Source organism: Cyprinodon tularosa, unplaced genomic scaffold, assembly GCF_016077235.1.
Source record: "Cyprinodon tularosa strain WSP-4 unplaced genomic scaffold, ASM1607723v1 ctg78, whole genome shotgun sequence".
Lineage (NCBI taxonomy): Eukaryota > Metazoa > Chordata > Actinopteri > Cyprinodontiformes > Cyprinodontidae > Cyprinodon > Cyprinodon tularosa.
Genome location: NW_024039540.1, coordinates 1,866,098 through 1,884,624, shown reverse-complemented (window position 1 = coordinate 1,884,624; position 18,527 = coordinate 1,866,098). Strand labels below are relative to the sequence as shown.

At 38.7% G+C, this 18,527-nt stretch overlaps 3 protein-coding genes across 5 annotated transcripts; 2 read left to right on the top strand and 1 right to left on the bottom strand.

The window, feature by feature from the left end:
* Positions 1 to 38: 38 nt before the first annotated feature.
* LOC119773729 (protein C19orf12 homolog) lies at positions 39 to 11,994 on the bottom strand. Of its 2 annotated transcripts, none has more exons than XM_038270855.1 (3): positions 11,839 to 11,994; positions 11,366 to 11,577; positions 39 to 528 (listed from the first exon to the last, which is right to left on the bottom strand). In XM_038270855.1, exons 2-3 carry the CDS (start codon positions 11,523 to 11,525, stop codon positions 263 to 265), a joined length of 426 nt encoding a protein of 141 aa, XP_038126783.1. In that variant the 5' UTR covers positions 11,526 to 11,577; positions 11,839 to 11,994; the 3' UTR covers positions 39 to 262. The 2 variants fall into 2 exon arrangements, with proteins under 2 accessions (XP_038126783.1, XP_038126782.1); XM_038270854.1 differs by having other exon boundaries at positions 11,366 to 11,532; positions 11,839 to 11,992.
* Positions 4,264 to 6,582, top strand: LOC119773727. The gene is made up of 5 exons (XM_038270851.1): positions 4,264 to 4,475; positions 5,176 to 5,297; positions 5,420 to 5,648; positions 5,735 to 5,881; positions 6,246 to 6,582. The coding sequence occupies exons 1-5, from the start codon at positions 4,316 to 4,318 to the stop codon at positions 6,500 to 6,502; spliced, it is 915 nt and encodes a 304-aa protein (XP_038126779.1). The 5' UTR covers positions 4,264 to 4,315; the 3' UTR covers positions 6,503 to 6,582.
* Positions 11,655 to 18,286, top strand: si:ch211-260e23.9. Of its 2 annotated transcripts, none has more exons than XM_038270852.1 (4): positions 11,655 to 11,972; positions 16,226 to 16,374; positions 16,460 to 16,613; positions 17,446 to 18,286. In XM_038270852.1, the coding sequence occupies exons 1-4, from the start codon at positions 11,908 to 11,910 to the stop codon at positions 17,672 to 17,674; spliced, it is 597 nt and encodes a 198-aa protein (XP_038126780.1). In that variant the 5' UTR covers positions 11,655 to 11,907; the 3' UTR covers positions 17,675 to 18,286. The 2 variants fall into 2 exon arrangements, with proteins under 2 accessions (XP_038126780.1, XP_038126781.1); XM_038270853.1 differs by lacking the exon at positions 11,655 to 11,972 and adding an exon at positions 13,100 to 13,229.
* Positions 18,287 to 18,527: the final 241 nt, after the last annotated feature.

The following is an 18,527-nucleotide window of genomic DNA, read 5'->3' as shown; positions in this document are numbered from 1 at the left end:
GGCTGCCTCCATCTGTGGATTATTAATAGACTCCTAGATTTAAAAAAAAATGTTTTTATTCAGATTTCAGAGAGAAACTAAAACATGTTTCAGTTTATTTAGAAAAATAAGACTCATTAAATGCTTCCTAATGGCTGAGTAGCTTTCTGGCTCAAAGTCTTTCAGGCTGGAAAGCCTCGGTCCCATCACCCTAATGTTAAACATTCAGAATCAATTCAATTTAAAAAATTGTTCCCAGGTTGTCCATCCTCCTCCATGAAGCTCAGTCTCCGTATCTGACCTCTGCTCTGAGCTCCTTGGTTACGTAGCTGATGAGGGCGGCGGTGACCTGCTGCTGCAGCGTGGCGTTCCCCATAACCAGAGCGACGAGCTCCGCTGCGTCCATCCAGTCCAGGCTGCCCAGCAAGTCGTTTATCTGTGCGTAGAGCTGCTGCCTCTGCTGCGGAGGAAGCTCCATCAGGATCTGAGGCAGAGGCCTGAACTGACCGCTGGTCATCCAGCTGCCCAGCAGACCCCCCACCGCTCCACCTCAGAGACACAGACGCTTGGTTACAGCTTTATGAAGGAAGAAAACAACTTGAAGTGGGAATTCCTCCTCTAATGAACAAAGACACATGCAGCCCTAAACAGGGGCCAAAGGGGGCCAGTGCCCCTGTAGATCATGGCCTGGCCCCTGTTATGGCCCCTGTGCTGAAGACATAATATTCAAAGAAATTCTAATGATGATATGCGCTGGAACAGACATGATTAATGATAGGTCCTTTGGATCTATTTCATTTTTTTCTTTACAAATTCTGTTTTACTAATTATTTGAAAACAATAAAGGTTCAGTAAGATAAGATCCCAGTTTTCATCTGCTAAAGGTTTTTTCAAAAGAAATTTTTAGTTGAACTTACCAGTTTTCATTGAGGTCTAATTGAGATTTTATAACAACAAATTGGTAATTTTTGACTTAAATTAAGTCAAAATTATGTAAAATTCCTAAACTATGAATGTATATTGGCCTAATAAGGCATAGAATTGTTATTAAACCTCATTGAATAGATATTTCACTTCATTCAGCTCTCTTAACCCTTTAAAGCCCGATCCAAGAATAAAACAAAACTGAAAATTACTTTCTTTTTGTTTGAAGTCCTTATTTGGCCTTTTAACAAAATATGTAAAAAGAAAAAACAGAAATGTATTACTATGCAATAAGTCAAAATTATTTTTTGTGTAGTCTTCTACTGGCTGTTATCAGGTATATCTGATTGTGTACAATAGGATTTTAAGCAAAGTTTTTACCATTAAATTATGCAAAAGGTGTCAGACGCAAAACATTTCAGAAACCGTATGTATCAAATATGATACATTTGGCATTATAGGGTTAATATATTTGAATCCCTTGCCCTGGTTTTTATTTCATGCTTTTCTTTGCCGCCATGAAAACAACGCTGCCTCCTGCTGGGGGAGACGCTTCCTGTCTGGATAAATAGGGAAACTTTTCCAAATGATTTTCATGGCTGAACTGATTAAGCAGCTTTAAAGGAAAAGTCCGGTCATATTCAGAATACAAACTTCTGAAAGTAATTTAAATATGAAATGATTACATACTTTTCAATAAATGATAACTGGACTATTCCTTTAAATACCAGACTGGATCTGAGCTGCTGAGCCGCCACCGTGTTCGTTCATCAGACGATGCATCAGCTGGATGATGTCAGCTGTTTCTCCCTCCATCAGCTAAAATGTGTTCACTGGTTCTAGAAATGAGCTCAATGCTGATCAATACTGGTTCATTTGACTGCAGTTTAACACAGAGGTCTGCATCAAGAGTCAGAAGAGACATTTTGGTTCCAGCTTTATGAAATAATTAATGAGACATGATGCTGTTTATCAATATAATCACTTCTAAAAAAGCCACAATTTTTATTGTAGTTTCTAGGTTTAAACTAAAGAAAAGAAAAATGTATATTCTGTAAAATACTGTTTAGAAATTGACATAAGTTGCCATTGATGACAAGAAAATAGATCTTAAAAAGAATGCTAATGGTATTAATGGTTATTTAAAGTTTAACATTTTAGAGAAATTATCTCCATAAGAAAACTGCCCACAGATTCCTGAGCGACGCTCAGAGTAAAACTCAGAAAATCAATAAAAAAAATTGATCTAAAAGTTTGAAAATTCTCTTAAAATCTATAAATTTAACCTCAATTTAAGCTGATATAATGAACTTAAAATAAGATAATTTAGTTCTTTTTTTTCCTATTTTAAATGTAAATAATTATATCAGGAAATTGTAACATTTACCAATTATAAAAACAGAAAATAAACTTTTCCTTTTGCAAGGAAACATGACATAATCTGGATTTAATCCGCACATTTCTTCATATCAATAGTTGCAATTAATGACAAGAAAATAGATATTAAAAAGCATGTTAATGGTATTAATGGAAATTTAAAGCCTTAATTCAATAATAAAACATCATTAACCCTTTGATTGCTCATTCTGTAGTGCCTGCACTGATGCTGCCTCGTTATCTAAGGGCTGAACGATCCACTCTGCCCACCCACTGCGTGGTTTGGGACGGCCCTTAATGTGGCGGACCCTCTGCAGGAACGGAGGGTCTTTGGTTCAGTTCTTAGGGGGCCGTTTGGGACTGGGCCCATCTAATGGCTTTAAATATCGGCCTGATGCCATGTGCTGCTGCTGCCTCCGGGTGGCAGCGCTGAGCGTTTGGTCTTTAACCTACCAAAGCAAAGCCTGGATTCAGCTGAAGCAGTTCATCATCTCAGAGAAAATATTATAAGAATCTAAAAGGGATCTAAAACTTAAAAAAAATCTCTAAAAATCAGTGAATTTAACCTTAATTTGAGCCAATAAATAAGCAAATAAGCTAATAAAGGATTTCTTCACTTAAAGGAATAGTACACCCAAAACATGATTAGCCTTCATTTTCTACTCACCCCCATGCTGAACAAAACTCTGGAGTACTTTTTTGATATCTCAAATGCATCTGGAGATCTGGGAGGCTTCTTGCTGTCTGCTGACATTCAAATAATGGAGGTCTATGGCGCCCGAGACAGAAAGGTCCACAAAAGTCCACAAAAACGTGTCAATATTCCTCATACTGCTCGTCCAATGTAATCCAAGTGTCCTGAGTGGGTAGCATCCAGAATTTACTCGAAACGAAGTCATTTAGAACGTTTTAGAGCATAAACAGTAGTGTATAGGATTTCCTAATAGCGCCCCCATGCGCGCTCACGATTCTACGGAAACCACGGCAGACCAAACCGGAAGAAAGTGCGCATTCAGCGTCTGCTCTGCCGATAATGCAAGCGTAGAAGAAGAAGTTCCGCTTTTCACCTGTTTATTTTCTGCCCTGAGCCAGGTGAGCACGAGGTCAGTCTCTCTCAGAGTTTGAAAAAGTTGTTGATTAGTGATTTTAGTCGTGAAATTAAGAAGATGATTCGAGTGTGTTCCTATCCTGGATGCTTCAATCAGATGAAGCGCAAGTGTGGAATAACCCATTCCGTAACTTTCCACAAATTAGCTCTTCGGGACCCTGAAAGGCTAAAACTGTGGCTAATAGCTCTACGAAAAGATCTAAGGACAGCTAACGTGGATTCTCTCCGTGTCTGTAGTGAACACTTTTCAGCGGATGATTTCCGAACCTGTAAAGGAAGAGCTTTATTAAAGAGTACAGCTGTGCCGATGGTGTCACAACTAAGGACAGAGGTATGTACTTTATAAACCATTTATGTAACTTACACGTTTGTATATGATCTGTATTTTTACCGGTACTTTTTAAAAAAACGTTAAAATGTTAAAACACGCTAATATTTGGTCATTCTAATTGGCAAATAATAATTGTGAAGCGGAAGACTGTGATCTATGTATATGTTGTTTTTTTTTTAAAGGGTGGGATTGAATTTGGTTTTGTACTTAATCCCACTCGTTTTCGTTCTTCAATTTGATAAATGTAGCCTACATTATTTTTTAAATTTCTATATTTATCTATTTTCAGTTTTCTTTTTTTATTGTATCTTTTTTTTAAATATTATTATTATCTATTGTATTTATTATCAATTTTGGTGCATTTATTATATTGTTTTTCTTCCTTTTTTTGGGGGTAATGTTTCTCATTTTCATCATGTGCGGAATGAAATTAAAGAAGTAAATAAATGTATGTGTATTATGTGGAACATATTACACAATCATTGTTGCTATCGGATTATGACAAGCACTGTCCCATCAAAGATGTATGAAAATGATTTTAAACATTAATTTTTTGTTTTGTGGTACAGGTGACAGAGGCATCCAGCTCTGCTGCCATGGAGCCAGTGGGGTTCAGGAGAGGACTTGATTATCTCCTTGAGCAAGGTCTTGAAGTGGAGGTGGTAACCACTGACCGATCACCATCTATACGAAAAATTATGCGCGAAGAGTATCCGGAAATCCACCATGAGTTTGACATCTGGCATGTTGTCAAGGGTAAGCTGACAAATTGTAATTTGTAAATGTACAATGGTAAAGGAATTACTATAATGAGGAAAATGTTTTTACAATATACTTTGGATAGCCCTTGTACAGCCACATAAACTTTTACATAATTTACCCCTCCCTTGCCAAAGTGCTGGCACCTGCCTAGGTTATACACAGCCCCATTGTGATCCCACACTCCTCTATTACCTGCTCCCACCTTGTACTTCATACCCACCAAGACTATGTTGACGTCACCCATGTGCAGAAGTGCAGTCTGTTTGGACTGTACATCTCCAATCACCTACACTCTCTGAGCCCTGAGCTCCCCATTGTCGTTAAAATTAAATTAAATGAAAAATACTTTATTTATCCCAGAAGGGAAATTAAATATTTTAAAAAGCTCACACTCCTTTCTTTTTTTCGAAACAACAAAGCAATATTGTCTCTAACACCTGGTTCCCTTGATCCTTCCCAAACTCTTTGATCCACCTGTATGAACAACATGTCCTGTCTAACGTTTAGTGCCACCTCAGTGACGTTGCCACCATACACCTGGTGGATACATTTCTTGTACTCCCCAACCAGAGTATTTTATAAAGGAATAAGTTTCTTGGATGAGAGACAAAACATCTTCTACTCACACGTTTACTCCAGTTGCCATATTTTATGCTTGCTTGAGACTCATTGACGATTGTTCTGTTTTTGGTAGGGCTCATGAAAAAATTGCTGTCAGCATCCAACAAAAAGGACAACCGAGACCTGCAACCATGGATAAAATCCATCTGCAATCACTTGTGGTACGCCTGTTCCACTTGTGGAGGTGACCCTGATGTGAGTAACATCACATTCTTCACATTTAGGCAACATAAAGTTATGATAATAATAACTGATAGTCTTTGACACAATCCTTTTACTCTCTTTGATACTGAATTGTAATTTTCTAATATCCTCAGGATTTGATAAGGAAGTGGAAAGCACTACTTCATCACATCTGTGGTGTGCACCGCTGGGAGGAAGATGGACAGGAGATTAAATGTGTGCATGCTGACCTTACGTCAGAGGAACAGAGGCGAAAGAGGTGGTTAAGGAGAGACTCTTACGCTTTCAAAGCCCTGACAGCTATTGCCCTGGACAAAGGACTCATGAAAGACCTTAGGCAAATGGCCCTTTTCAAACATACTGGTAAATATAACGAGGAAAGCACAATAATTATGAGAAATTCAAAATTTTAAATATTTAGTGAACTTGTCATTATTATTTTTTCTCAGGGAAGCTTGAAGTATTCCATGCATCTATGCTGAAATACACAGAGAAGAGACTGCACTTCCACTACTCAACAATGAAAGCTCGCACCCAGCTTGCCGTTATGGACCACAATGAAAATGTTCAGCGTGAACAGGCCTACACCAACACAGGTAACAAGAAAGTATCTTCAAAACCAAAAAACCTAACCTTGTGCGCTTTGCTCAGTGTCATATACTCATTTATGTCCTCAAAATGAGCTGTATTGAAAAAAACAGCAAACATTACATTTAACCTTCAATGGGAACCGCACCTGTTTAGTGAGCTGCTGCACTAAGATCTGCATAACAAATATGGTACTTTATGGTCCTAATTCTCACCACCACAAAATTACAAGTACCAGATTCCTAATTATTTGGATACAATTTCTTGGTTCCTTTTTTGAAACCTAAAACCGAACTTTTTTGAATGCTTTATAATAGCTATGTTATTTCATTAATGTTTCCTCTGTCTTACATTTTCTTCTTTGTTTTTTAGGACAAGCACGGTTCAATGTGGTTTACCCAAAACAAACAAAAGAATGGGTCGCCAAAAAGATCTATGTTCCAACAACACAAACATTCCGGCAAAATCTGGTGGTGCAAGTTGTGCGGAGACGCCTGGACCCCAACATCAAGATCAAAGACCCCCAGTCATATGTTTCTACCCCTCCCATACCAGAAAACATTGCTCAGAAACCAAAACCTGCCAAAGAGGAAGCCATACAAAAACATACTTCCCGATACAGCAGTTAGTCTGAGTGGTGCAGTATTTTTACTCTTGCCTTTTTATATTTGTACTTATGCAAATAAAAAGTCTAGCTGGTGGCATGTAATTTTAACCTTTTTTTTTTTTCAAAATTCTGGGATACAGAGTCTGATAAGGGGTTTACTTAATATAGTTATGACATGACAGTTTTAAATAAAATGGCATGTGTCTGTGGTTGGTTTGTCTGCATTTCACACTTAGGTCTAGAATAAAAAATATTTAATCAAAGGAACAGAGTTACATCTTTCTTACCGTCCAAAGTCATTTTGTTTATTTCCAAAACAACACAATAGTCCAGGAAAGGTTACAGTTATCGGCTACATAAATTCTGAAATGTTATCTATAATGAGGCAGTATAGGTTTGTGATTTGGGAAAAAATATGAAATATAATGAAGTAGTACAAATTAATATGGAAGAGTCTCTTAGGATTTGTTTATAGTCTTTACAACTGTTCAAAAGCTGCCTCTGCCTCCTTGAAACCACTATACACTCCATCTGGTGAAGGGTAGCTGGAACGGATGCTTGTAACAATACAGCCAGTTAAAACTCTTCTGCTGTCTTTGCCAAGTCTCTCGCCTTTCAGAATCCACTCGAGTACCACACGGTAGGCCACCAACCTGTACTGACTGGGGGAGGGGGGAGGGGTAAAATGGAGCCATTATTTTAGCAATACAAGTGAAAAAGAAAGCAGTATCTCATCCAGCACACAACCTGGGTAAGATGCTGAGTAAACAGACTTTAGTACTAGCATCACATACAAAAAACTGCACAGTGAGTACCATTAACATTATATATATATATATATTATATATATATATATTATATATATATATCATATATATCATATATATATATATATATATATATATATATATATATATATATATATATATATATATATATCATATATATATATGATATATATATATATATATGTATCATATATATATCATATATATATATATGATATATATAATATATATATATATTAGGGCTGCAACTAACGATTATTTTAAAAATCGATGAATCGGACGATTATTTTTTCGATTAATCGATGAATCGGACAAAAAATATTTTTTATATTAACCTCTTTATTCCAAAATAAACATTATAGACAGAACGAACAAGCACACAAGTACAGGTTGCTCATTAACTGTACTGGTGCAATATGAAAAATAAATGTTTGTGTTAAAACTACGCAAACTTACATGAGAAATGTAGATGTACATCCACAAAATATAGGGTACTTTGTTTCATAAAGCGCAAAAAAAGACATTTTTGTTTTAAAAGCCTCTAAGGGGTTCAAACAATAGGCCCCCCCATTTCAACAAATGAGTTTTTTTTAGACTAGAAGAGTTCTGCCTTTTAAGACAGGAAAGTACAGCAGTTAAAGTTGCTACTTGAGAAAATACTGAACCATAGAGATAAAAATAGCCCTGTGATTCAAATTATAAATTGTATTTGGAATAAAAATGAGAGAACTAGGGGTGCTAAAAAACACATCCTCCAAAGACAGATATTTACATGGGAATGTGGCATATAATTAATTGACATATTACTGATCTTGCTGGATTTTATTCTGCTTTACTTCTATAAATTGCAGGATCATCTTTACTTTATCTTTGCCAGATTTAAACTTTAAAAGTCTTGCCCTCATAATTTGCAAGTTAATTTATTTATAAAGTAAATGTAAACGCTGCTTAAGCTAGTTCAAATGAAATTTAAAGTAAAATAAGTAGCCAACCTTATCACTGTCTGTAACCTACTAACAAGATAAGGAAAGCATCAGATGAGCTACCTGAGAAACTAACGTAACGTTTCCCCACTTTAAAACCAAACAAACATGGTGGTTCCGTGCCATGTTAATTTCTTTTGAAAAAAGTTGCATGTTATCACTTTTTTCACTTTACAAAGCGCAGGCTATTTTAATTATTGTGATCAATTTGCGCCGTCAATCCCGGTGCATGCGCGCTTCATTTGCAGTCTGGACGCTGAGGCTCTGACTGAGAGGGACTCCTGCGGGAAAACGCGGTTGGGATGGGGGAGGCGCCCCACGGCAGAGTAGGAATGATACATGCTTTCACGTAAGAGTCTCCAAAAGCCACCAGTGACACCGAAAAAAGTCGCCAGATTTGTCGCTAGTCGCTTTTTTGAAAAATAGTCGCTGGAGGGGTCTGAAAAGTCGCGGAGTTGGCAACACTGCTCCTGCGGCGCTGACTCGCTCTGCCGTATTTTTTTTCCTTCCTCTTTCAGTCAAGAGGCAGTGATGACGGCGCAGCGGATGACGCAATAATCGCGCGACACAACTAATCGATGATGAAATTCGTTGCCAACGATTTTAAAAGTCGATTTTTATCGATTTTATCGATTCGTTGTTGCAGCCCTAATATATATATATATATATATCATATATATATATATATATATATATATATATATGATATATATCATATATATATATATATATATCATATATATATATCAGATATATATGATATATATAATAATATTATTAGCAAGCCATAGGCCTGTTGCATAAAACTTACTATGCAGAGAGCGTGTTGTTTGGTCCTGCGGGTCTTGGCCTCTTTTTCCAATTGATTTTGGGCACATGGAAAAACATCTCCAGAACGCCACGGGTCAGTAATGGTGGATAATCCGTGTTTTGGGTGACACAAAGTCTTTGGCTAGTGCTCTCGGTCTCATCAGTGGAGATATTTAGATCCTCCAGTGGTGGCATCAACAAGTCCCAGTCCACACAGCAAATGCTCTCCTCTTCTGTTGGCATTGCTTGACAATTTCCACATTTACACCACCATGTTTCTGACGCTCTACGTCTGTAGCACAACGGTGTTTGCGGCTCAGCTTGAGCTGCGGCTGCCTCATCCATGTCTCTAAGTTCGTCATCTGTGTATTCTGGTTCATAGAGAAAAGGCTCGGCAAAGAACTCATGCTCTTCCTCAACACTGAAGTCCTCAGACATTTTTCTTTCGTTGTTTCTTTCTTTGCACAGGTAAACAGCACATTTCTTCTTCTACGCTTGCATTATCGGCAGAGCAGACGCTGAATGCGCACTTTCTTCCGGTTTGGTCTGCCGCGGTTTCCGTAGAATCGTGAGCGCGCATGGGGGCGCTATTAGGAAATCCTATACACTACTGTTTATGCTCTAAAACGTTCTAAATGACTTCGTTTCGAGTAAATTATGGACGCTACCCACTCAGGACACTTGGATTACATTGGACGAGCAGTATGGAGGAATATTGACACGTTTTTGTGGACTTTTGTGGACCTTTCTCTCTCGGGCGCCATAGACCTCCATTATTTGAATGTCAGCAGACAGCAAGAAGCCTCCCAGATCTCCAGATGCATTTGAGATATCAAAAAAGTACTCCAGAGTGTTGTTCAGCATGGGGGTGAGTAGAAAATGAAGGCTAATCATGTTTTGGGGGTACTATTCCTTTAAGATCATGAGATATTATAAATGTAATAAGATCATTGAGTTTTAATTTTTTCCCATTTTAAATGTAAATAATTTGATTTGCCGTTTATCTCATTGACCTGTTTAGACGGGAAATAAACTTTTCCTTTTGCAAGGAAACATGACATAATCTGGATTTAATCTGCACGTCTTCATATCAATAAATCATTATTTTCTCCCTGATCAGGTCATTTCATACCTCAGCCGATAATCAGATTATCATGAAGAAGCTTAATCAGAGGTCAAAGGTCAGAAAGTCACATTGCTCTTAAGAGAAAATCAAAATTACACTTGTTTTTTTTTAGCTCAGATAATGATGAAAAACTGAACAAATATTAACAAGAATTAAGAATTTTATGGTTCTTTTCTCTGTGTGAAATAAACAGACTAAAGAGATAAAGGAATAAATATTTATGTGAATCTGAAAATCTGAATATTTCTGTTTTATTATTTGATTTTTTTCTTTTTTTTTTGATGTTTTAAAATAATAAAACATGGGGTTGTTTGCTGGGTTTGTTTTATTTTTAGTACCTTTATGTAAATATCTAATAATGGTCTCTATGCACAGCTCCACTACTTCCTGAATGTAAATCCGCTCATTTGTTTCCTGTATTTTTCTCCAGGAGGAACTGATTAATCCAGGTGTGTCTGACATCACTAACCAAAGTTTATTTTCCTGTTTTCTAACATTAAACCATTAAAATGAACCAAACACAGATAGACAGTTTTCGCTTTATGTCAGTTTTTGATTAAAACTCTAAATCTTTTTTCGAGATTGAAGCTTAAATTCACACAAAAAGAGATAATTATAGCTTTCTATCTTAACTGAATCAGATTAATATTTATGGAGTCAATTGTGTTCCATTATCATTTAAGGCAAAGGAAACAGTTTATTGGAGGTAACTTGCAAAAATGCAAAGAACATATTATTACTTTTATGTTTTGTTTAATTTCTGGTTTTCAAATTGAATTTTACTTATTGCATTCTTATAAAACTGCTTTTTTTTTTACCATCACATTCTCTACACTTCTGGGGGCGTGTTTCCACTGGAATGAGGAGGGAAGACGGTTTCTATTGGTCTAAAGAGCAATTGCATTGACCAAAAGAAAAAAATCAGAAAGCTTACCTCATAATTACAAGATCAGTATCTTGTAATTATGAGAAACAATATATAAAATTAAAATCTAAGAAAGAAGGAAAGTTATTCTCAGTTTTCAGTTCCTGGATTAAAATTTTTCTTCTAAATTTTCTTTTAAAAAACCTGTTATTAGCATCAATAATGAAACATAATTCACTCCATAAATGTCCCCTGTTCCAGGCCCCTCAGGGCTCCTGCGGGGCCCCTCAGCTCGCCGCCTCCAGCTTCTTACCGACAGCGATCCCTGCAGGTCCAGCCAGCAGCCCCCCGACAAACGCGGTGCCCCCCGCCACGGCCGCTCCTTTGGCCGAGCTTTTCACCGCCACTTTGATCTGATCATGAGCCGACAGCTCACAGCACAGCCGCATGACGTCATCAATACGCGGCGCCATCCCTGCGCTAAAGCACGGAGGAGGGAGAAGAGTGGTCAGGTGTTTGCTGGAACTAAGCAGAGAGAAAAACAAAAAATTGTCCGAATTTACATCAGTTAGAAAAAAAAAAACTACATTTATAGTAATTAAGAGAAAAAAATGTGTAATTTATTTTTTAGGGCCGAACCCAGAACCAGGGACCGTTTAACAGCAGGTTCGGTCGGATGTATTTCCAACTGGGTCCCTGGAGCTGCTTTGTTTTTCTGGACTGAAAGTGAAACTAAAGCCGCTCTGAGCCGAACAGAACCACCTGCAGGTCCGGTCCCATTATTACCTTCCTCTGGTCCGAACGCCTCGGTTCCGCTGCCAGTGAGTCCAAACCAGCAGAACTCCGGTCAGTCCGATGATTCCTGATGCCTGCCCTCCTCAATATCGGCTTCCTCTGGCACTTCCTGTACGTCACGATGGGTACGCTCCATTTCTCACCCGGCAAGGGGATTATCGGCCTGTGTGGGTGGGATTTAGTATTTGTATAAATTTACTGTTCGGATGATGGATAAAAGATAAAAATAAGACAAAAAAATCTAAACTTAATCGAACATCAACATCTTTTCTGGAGTTTCTTGTAAAAATATCTGATTTACGGAAGAGGATTAGGGCCACTGAAGAAATAAAAAAGTTACCTGATTTTAACTATTTATTTCAACATAATGTAAGGAAAAGGTCAGAATTCTGACTTTTTTCCTTTATTAAGCGAAACTGATATTTAAAAATCAGTTAACTTTTTTTTTTTTTTTTCCAGTGGCCCAATCCTCTTCCGTTTTGATTCCAACATCTAGAAAACTGGTGGGGGGGGGATGGATTATTGCACTTTATTACATGGATATATTATCTTATGTACACCATATTAGTAACTATCTTATGTCATTGCATTTTCATTTATTTATTATTTAAAATAAATACAAAGAATGAAAATGAAAGGTTTCCATCTTCCTGCATCTGTTTTTCGTCGGTTTTTGCTGCCTAAAAGTTCAAAATCAAATTTAAAATACAGTATTTGTAAAAAGGAATAATTTTCTGTAACAAGCAGAACAACATTAAATATCAAAGAGTCTAAATCCGATCAGTTCTCTTAGATCTGACCTCGGTTCTGCTCCTATAGAAAAGAAATAAATATGTTTTTTGTTTTTTTTTACTGGTTTATCCAAAGCAGGCGCCTCAATATGCCCTTAGTTTGCTTACATTTAACTTCCATCAAACTAAAGAAATAAATATTAAACTATACTCATAATCATAATAAAGACTGCTGGACTTCACAGATTAATCTTTTAACTGATCCTCCATAGAAGCAGCTTTAAAGCGCCTGGGTCTGCTCCATATCCGCGCGCCGCCGCAGATGATCTGCAGAGGAGGCGAAACACCGCAAGATGCGCGGCTGCGTTTAAGTGATTGGGTTTAAAAAGTTGTGAATTTTAAAAACGTACCCATTCTCTGATATAAATATATATATTTAAAGATAACATAAATTAATCTGCCTCCATGTTTTGAAAGGAAAGTTTGAGGCGGTATCGGCTCTGTTGATTGGCTGAGACTCGATGACGCTCCTAGCCGCGTCACCGCCCAACTCGCTGATAAACAACTTTTTGATCACAACAAAGTCGGAAGAAAATAAAAAACAAGACAGCGGCTGGATTTTGACTGAAAGGAAAACATTTTTCTGGGAAAGTAAGTAAAAAGCAGAGACCAGACTGTGGGAATGAGGCTGCTTTGGTTTTTGTTTGGTTAACGGGCTGACTTTGATCGCTCACCTTGATTTATGCTCAGAGGTGAAAATCAGGGTGGGTGAGGGGCTGCAGGCATTAAGTTGAAACTGGTTTCCAGCTGAAGCTGTTTTATTTGATTTGTTATCCTCTTGTTCTCCTTTTAATCATCATCTGGCTGCGAATCTCAGACCCAGTGGGTCAGTTTGGGTTCTGGTTCTGGTGGATCAGGACTGCAGCTGATTGCCTCTATTTACCCTCAGAAACTAAAACTGATCAAAGTCACTTTGAACGGATCTTTTAATAAATGATGCCTCACAAATATCAGCTGTGCCGCTGCCATCAAGATGTTGGAGGTCGGCCTGTTTTTCAGTGTAGTCCTGTTTCTCTGTCTGTGACCGGCTGGATGTGCTCTCTTCATCCTCTGAAATGGGAGCTGGCATAGAGCTCGTCTGCCTGGCTGTGTGTTTCCTGGATGGGGCCGTCTTTTACAGCTGGACACGGCCATCTGTAGAGCTGGTTTACAGCTGCCTTTTGTATCTCTGCTTCTTTTTCTATGTCTGCTTCTGTCTCCTTGAACCCCAGTCGGCCTCAGCAGATGGCCGCTCACTCTGAGCCTGGTTCCGTTGGAGGTTTCTTCCTGTTCAAAGGGAGTTTTTCCTCTCCACTGTCGCTACAAGCATGCTTAGTGTGAGGGATTGCCTTCCAGTCAATGAGTCGATGCCATCAACTGGTTTTCCTTAGATAGAAAACTTTGAATCAATCTGACTGGATGATCTGGTTGAACTGTAAAGTGCCTTGAGATGACATGTGTTGTGAATTGGCGGTATAGAAATAAACTAAATTGAATTTGATTAAAAACTGTCCTTTAATCGGATGAAATGGAATGAGATCAGTATAAGCATATTGTGCAATAATTTTGCTGTTTTGAACGTTTCCGACCAATCTTGCTTCAGTTCTAGATCACCATGGAAACCATATTCAATTAAAGGTTAATTTAAAGTCATATTTAAATGTCAAATCATTCTGGCTTAAACATGTATATAAATGTACTCTTTATCAGATGATATTGTCCCAAAATTTAGAAAATTTCTATTTTTTTTTTTTATTCCGTCTTAAAATCTGTGTTTTTTTTTGTTATCTTATGCATATATATATATATATATATATATATATATATATATATATATATATATATATATATATATATATATATATATATTTATTATTTTAAAAGTCAATGTATAACATGGATGCATAAAAACCTCATTTCATTTCAGTCTTAAATTCTGTTTAAAGAAACAGATTATAATTAAAAATGTCTCCCGACCTTTACCAGTTGATGATGTTCTTTATTCGGACCCCGCTGATTTTTAATTGGTTACCCCTGACCTAACCCTTTCCTAAATTCCTCATTTCCACCTTAAATCAGTTGAACTGAGAGTAAAACCGCAAATAAATCTGAACTGGACGTCATCTTAGAAGATAAACAGATCATATGAATCAGACCAACACTGCAGATACTTCAAACCTTAGAGCCTGCAGGTTATAATGACCGTCACTGTGTTTCTATTCAGAGTATTTCCATCTTGCTGCATTCTCAGCTGGTGGAACATGAAGCCAGCTGATCTGGTGTAAAGGGAGCGGCTGCTGGTTACTGCAGGGATCCTATCCTACACCATTCACAAACCAAGAAGCAAAATATGCAAAGAAATATTTACTTTTGAAAAGTTTTTCTCACTTGTATTCATATTCAATTATTAGATTCATTTCGCATCAGAATATTAACCAGGACATTTTAACTTTGCATGCTTTTTACAATGAATAACAAACTTTTCAACAAGCTGTTGATGAGAGAAGAAGAAACCAAACCTGTCAAATGTGTGTGTATATATCATGATTGTCGACTAGCCGATAAATCATACATTTTTCAGTTCCTAGTATCGATTTTAAAAAACAAGACCTAAAGAAATGAGAAAAAATGGGCTACCTCTGCACAGCCAAAGATTGCGCTGTGCGGCGCAGCGAAATATCTGTAGGTGAGGCAAGACGTGGACTGATTCAAACCCACTGATCTCTATTTACTCACTGGATTGCCTGTTGGTTAAACGGGGTTAAAATAAAGCCATCAGTCGCCATATTGGTACTCCCTAGTTAGACCGGTTACAATGTAAACAATACGTGCTCTACAGCATCAAACTTTGGTTATGTTCTCATTTTCATAACATAAGTAGATTGATTTAACTTATAATAAAAACACAGGCACATCACAATGCATTGTCATTATGAAGTCAATGAAATCTATAAATCATGTTATATAACATATTATACAAATCCATCACAATAAAATGTATGTGTTAATGGAGCATAATAATACAGATGTGCAAAAAGTCCTAAATTGATGATATACATGTATTAATTACACATTTAATTCAATTCTGTTTATTTCTATTGCAACAATTCACAACCCATGTTATTTCAATGCACTTTACAGTTCAACCAGATCATACAGTCAGATTGATTCAAAGTTTTCTATCTAAGGAAAACCAGCTGATTTAATCTAATCATTGACTCAAATACAATCACTCACACAAAGCATGCTTATAGTGACAGTGCAGAGAAAAATCTCCCTTTTAACAGGAAGGAACCTCCAACAGAACCAGGCTCAGTGTGAGCGGCCATCTGCTGAGACCGACTGGGGTTCAATGAGACAAAAGCAGAGATACAAAAGGCAACTGTAAACCAGCTCCACAGATGGCCGTGTCCATGAAATACACAGCCCCCATGTTAGAGGGTGAAGAGAGCACATCCAGCCAGTCACAGTCAGAGAAACAGGACTACACTGAAAAACAGGCCGATCTCCATCTATAAACCAAGGTGTTGATGGCAGCAGCGCCCTCTTTCCCAAAAACCTCCTTAAGGTGGACCAGGTGGACGTTCTGATGGTGGTTCTGTTTCTAGATCACAGGTTGCAAAAGAAACTCCCAGGATGTTCGGAAAGCTTCTCTCTCTGCTCGGTAATGCTGCAGTCGACTCTGGAGCGGTGAGGGACACGGAGTTGGAGCTCCTGGAGTCTGAGGAGGAGGACTGGGTCATTGTGGACATCCCATGTAGTAAATGGAACCACCTTAGGCTGATGTTCTGCTCTTGTTCTGGTTTTTGGTGATGATGGTTCGAATGTTTGACCTGAAACAGGGGACGGAGCCACGTCGGCCCCTGATGCGGACCCTCTGGAGAACTTGCTGATCGAGCACCCCAGCATGTCTGTCTACCAGACAAGATGCAGGATGGGAGGAGCAGAGGGAGGGGAGGACCTACCCTCTGATGAAGAGGAGGAGGAAGCCTCTAGGTAAACTCCTGCTAGTGATGTTAGCGTGATTCAGTCTGCTCAATCCAGCATCGACGTTGTTGAAGCAGAAGTGTCGCTGAGAAGTGTTTTGAGTTCACCCCAGTTATGTCCCAACTGCAAGCAAGGGCTTGGTTATGTCACACCTCATGTCACAGTAAAATCAAATCATCTGGGCGTTTCAACACTACTCAAGTATTTAAATGCATCAGAATTTTCCTACTTACAGGTTTATTCAAAGATGGGGAAATAGATGTTATATTTAGGTCTAGTTTAGAATTTATTCTGAATAGTTCACTACATGCAAATAGATCTAAAATAGATAGAGACACAAACACACACACATTTATACCCACCATAGTCATCCTCTGATAATTTTAAGACAGATATTTATTCACGCAACATATCTAAACAGTTATTGATGCTTCTCCTGTAATACAATAATCTTCATCCGTCAGAAATACGGCAGGAACATGGAGAACCTTTAAGATCTACTGGGTTTGAATTATATAAACTATCAGGACTATTTAATGGATAATGTCTTTATATAGTTGCAGGTGCAGCCAACTCAAATATTAGGCTGCACAGGCTGAGAAATGTCCTAATTAACGTACATTACCACAAATAAAATGCAGATATGCAATAGAGGAGCCAGGTGGGAGTCGTTCCAAATGTCTCTTCTACCCCTCTCCCATTGGCCGAAAAAAACCTTTAAACCCGGGAACAATCTGCTTTTAGTGGCAGTGCGAACAGCTCATTGACGCGCGTCAACCTGGTTAAAACCAAATCTCCAGGTTCTTGTGAAACCTTTTTGATCTGATCTTCATCCCTGTAGGCCTGTTGCTGTCCGGCGACACGTTTCCTGGCGTCTCGCCGCCTGGGGGAGTCCTCTGCCCTGCGGCGTGCAGCTGCTGGCAGCCCACAGGTCCAGGAGCCTGGCGGACAGGAAGAAGCTGAGTCGCAGCACCCTCTGCAGGCAGAACCTGGCTAAGACACGGTTCTCAGCAAAGGACAGGAGGTACGGCGGTTTAAGGTGCCCCTCCCCACGCCTGTTCAACTACTGAACGCAGGGATCAAGGTTCGAGCATGAGCCCAGTGATCAGCACCGTCTACCAGCACTCATCCACTCAGGTTCTCTGTTCTACCTTCATCCTGACTCCACAGCAGGGCCTTCAAAGCCTTCAACCTCATGCCTCTGTCACACCTTTATGATTTAGACCAGGGTATGCCTGATATGGGAAAATCTGGCAAAAACGTTGGAATCCGTGGATATGTTTTGTATAAGTTATGAGCACGCTGACGTACGCTGGGGTACGTCGACATACAGCGAGTACGCCGAGACGTATGCCAGCGTGTGCCATACGTGGGCATAGGTTACAGTTAAGTTAGCTGATCGTTAACATCAAGTGTAAGTTACTCATAAGTCGTGGTTTCTAGCTTATCAAAACCTATGAGTAACCTCTCCTCCAGACTTCCTCCCTATCATAGGGTGATCGAGAAGGTCAGTGTGATGGATCCTCCCGGCGTTGACGCCCACGGCCAACAAATTTCCTAGAAGACATTAGGGATGGAACGGTTTATGAAAACCGTCCGAATCGTTCGGTTCGACTGTCTCGGTTCGGTTCGCGTGTGTTGCGTTCAGTTCATGCGCTGCTCCTTTTTCTCATAGGCGAAGCATTTACACTCCAGAGCAGAAGGTGGCGGTACTGCGACCAAAGCCATACACCAGTAGTAAACAAGAAGAAGAAGAAGCGAAGCAGCGTAGCCGGGTGTAGCAGAAAAAAATCAGTTGTTGTGGAGAATTGTGTGGGAAAGAACAGGCGTTGGAAGACGCGCCAGCAGCACTTTATAGGTCTGCTGTATGGGACCACCTTGCATTTAGAGTGACCTACGATGACGGCGGAAAGAAAGTTGTGG

Bases quoted from the DNA above. Each gene is read 5' to 3' on its own strand.
- LOC119773727 (XM_038270851.1), top strand. From the start codon at position 4,316: ATGGAGCCAGTGGGGTTCAGGAGAGGACTTGATTATCTCCTTGAGCAA. The intron at 4,476-5,175 runs GTAAGCTGACAA...TGTTTTTGGTAG, and splicing joins CATCTGGCATGTTGTCAAGG to GGCTCATGAAAAAATTGCTG. The intron at 5,882-6,245 runs GTAACAAGAAAG...TTTGTTTTTTAG, and splicing joins ACAGGCCTACACCAACACAG to GACAAGCACGGTTCAATGTG.
- LOC119773729 (XM_038270855.1), bottom strand. From the start codon at position 11,525: ATGGCGCCGCGTATTGATGACGTCATGCGGCTGTGCTGTGAGCTGTCG. The intron at 529-11,365 runs GTAAGAAGCTGG...TGTGTCTCTGAG, and splicing joins ACCTGCAGGGATCGCTGTCG to GTGGAGCGGTGGGGGGTCTG.
- si:ch211-260e23.9 (XM_038270852.1), top strand. From the start codon at position 11,908: ATGATTCCTGATGCCTGCCCTCCTCAATATCGGCTTCCTCTGGCACTT. The intron at 11,973-16,225 runs GTACGCTCCATT...TTCTGTTTCTAG, and splicing joins CTTCCTGTACGTCACGATGG to ATCACAGGTTGCAAAAGAAA. The intron at 16,375-16,459 runs GTAGTAAATGGA...GACCTGAAACAG, and splicing joins GGTCATTGTGGACATCCCAT to GGGACGGAGCCACGTCGGCC.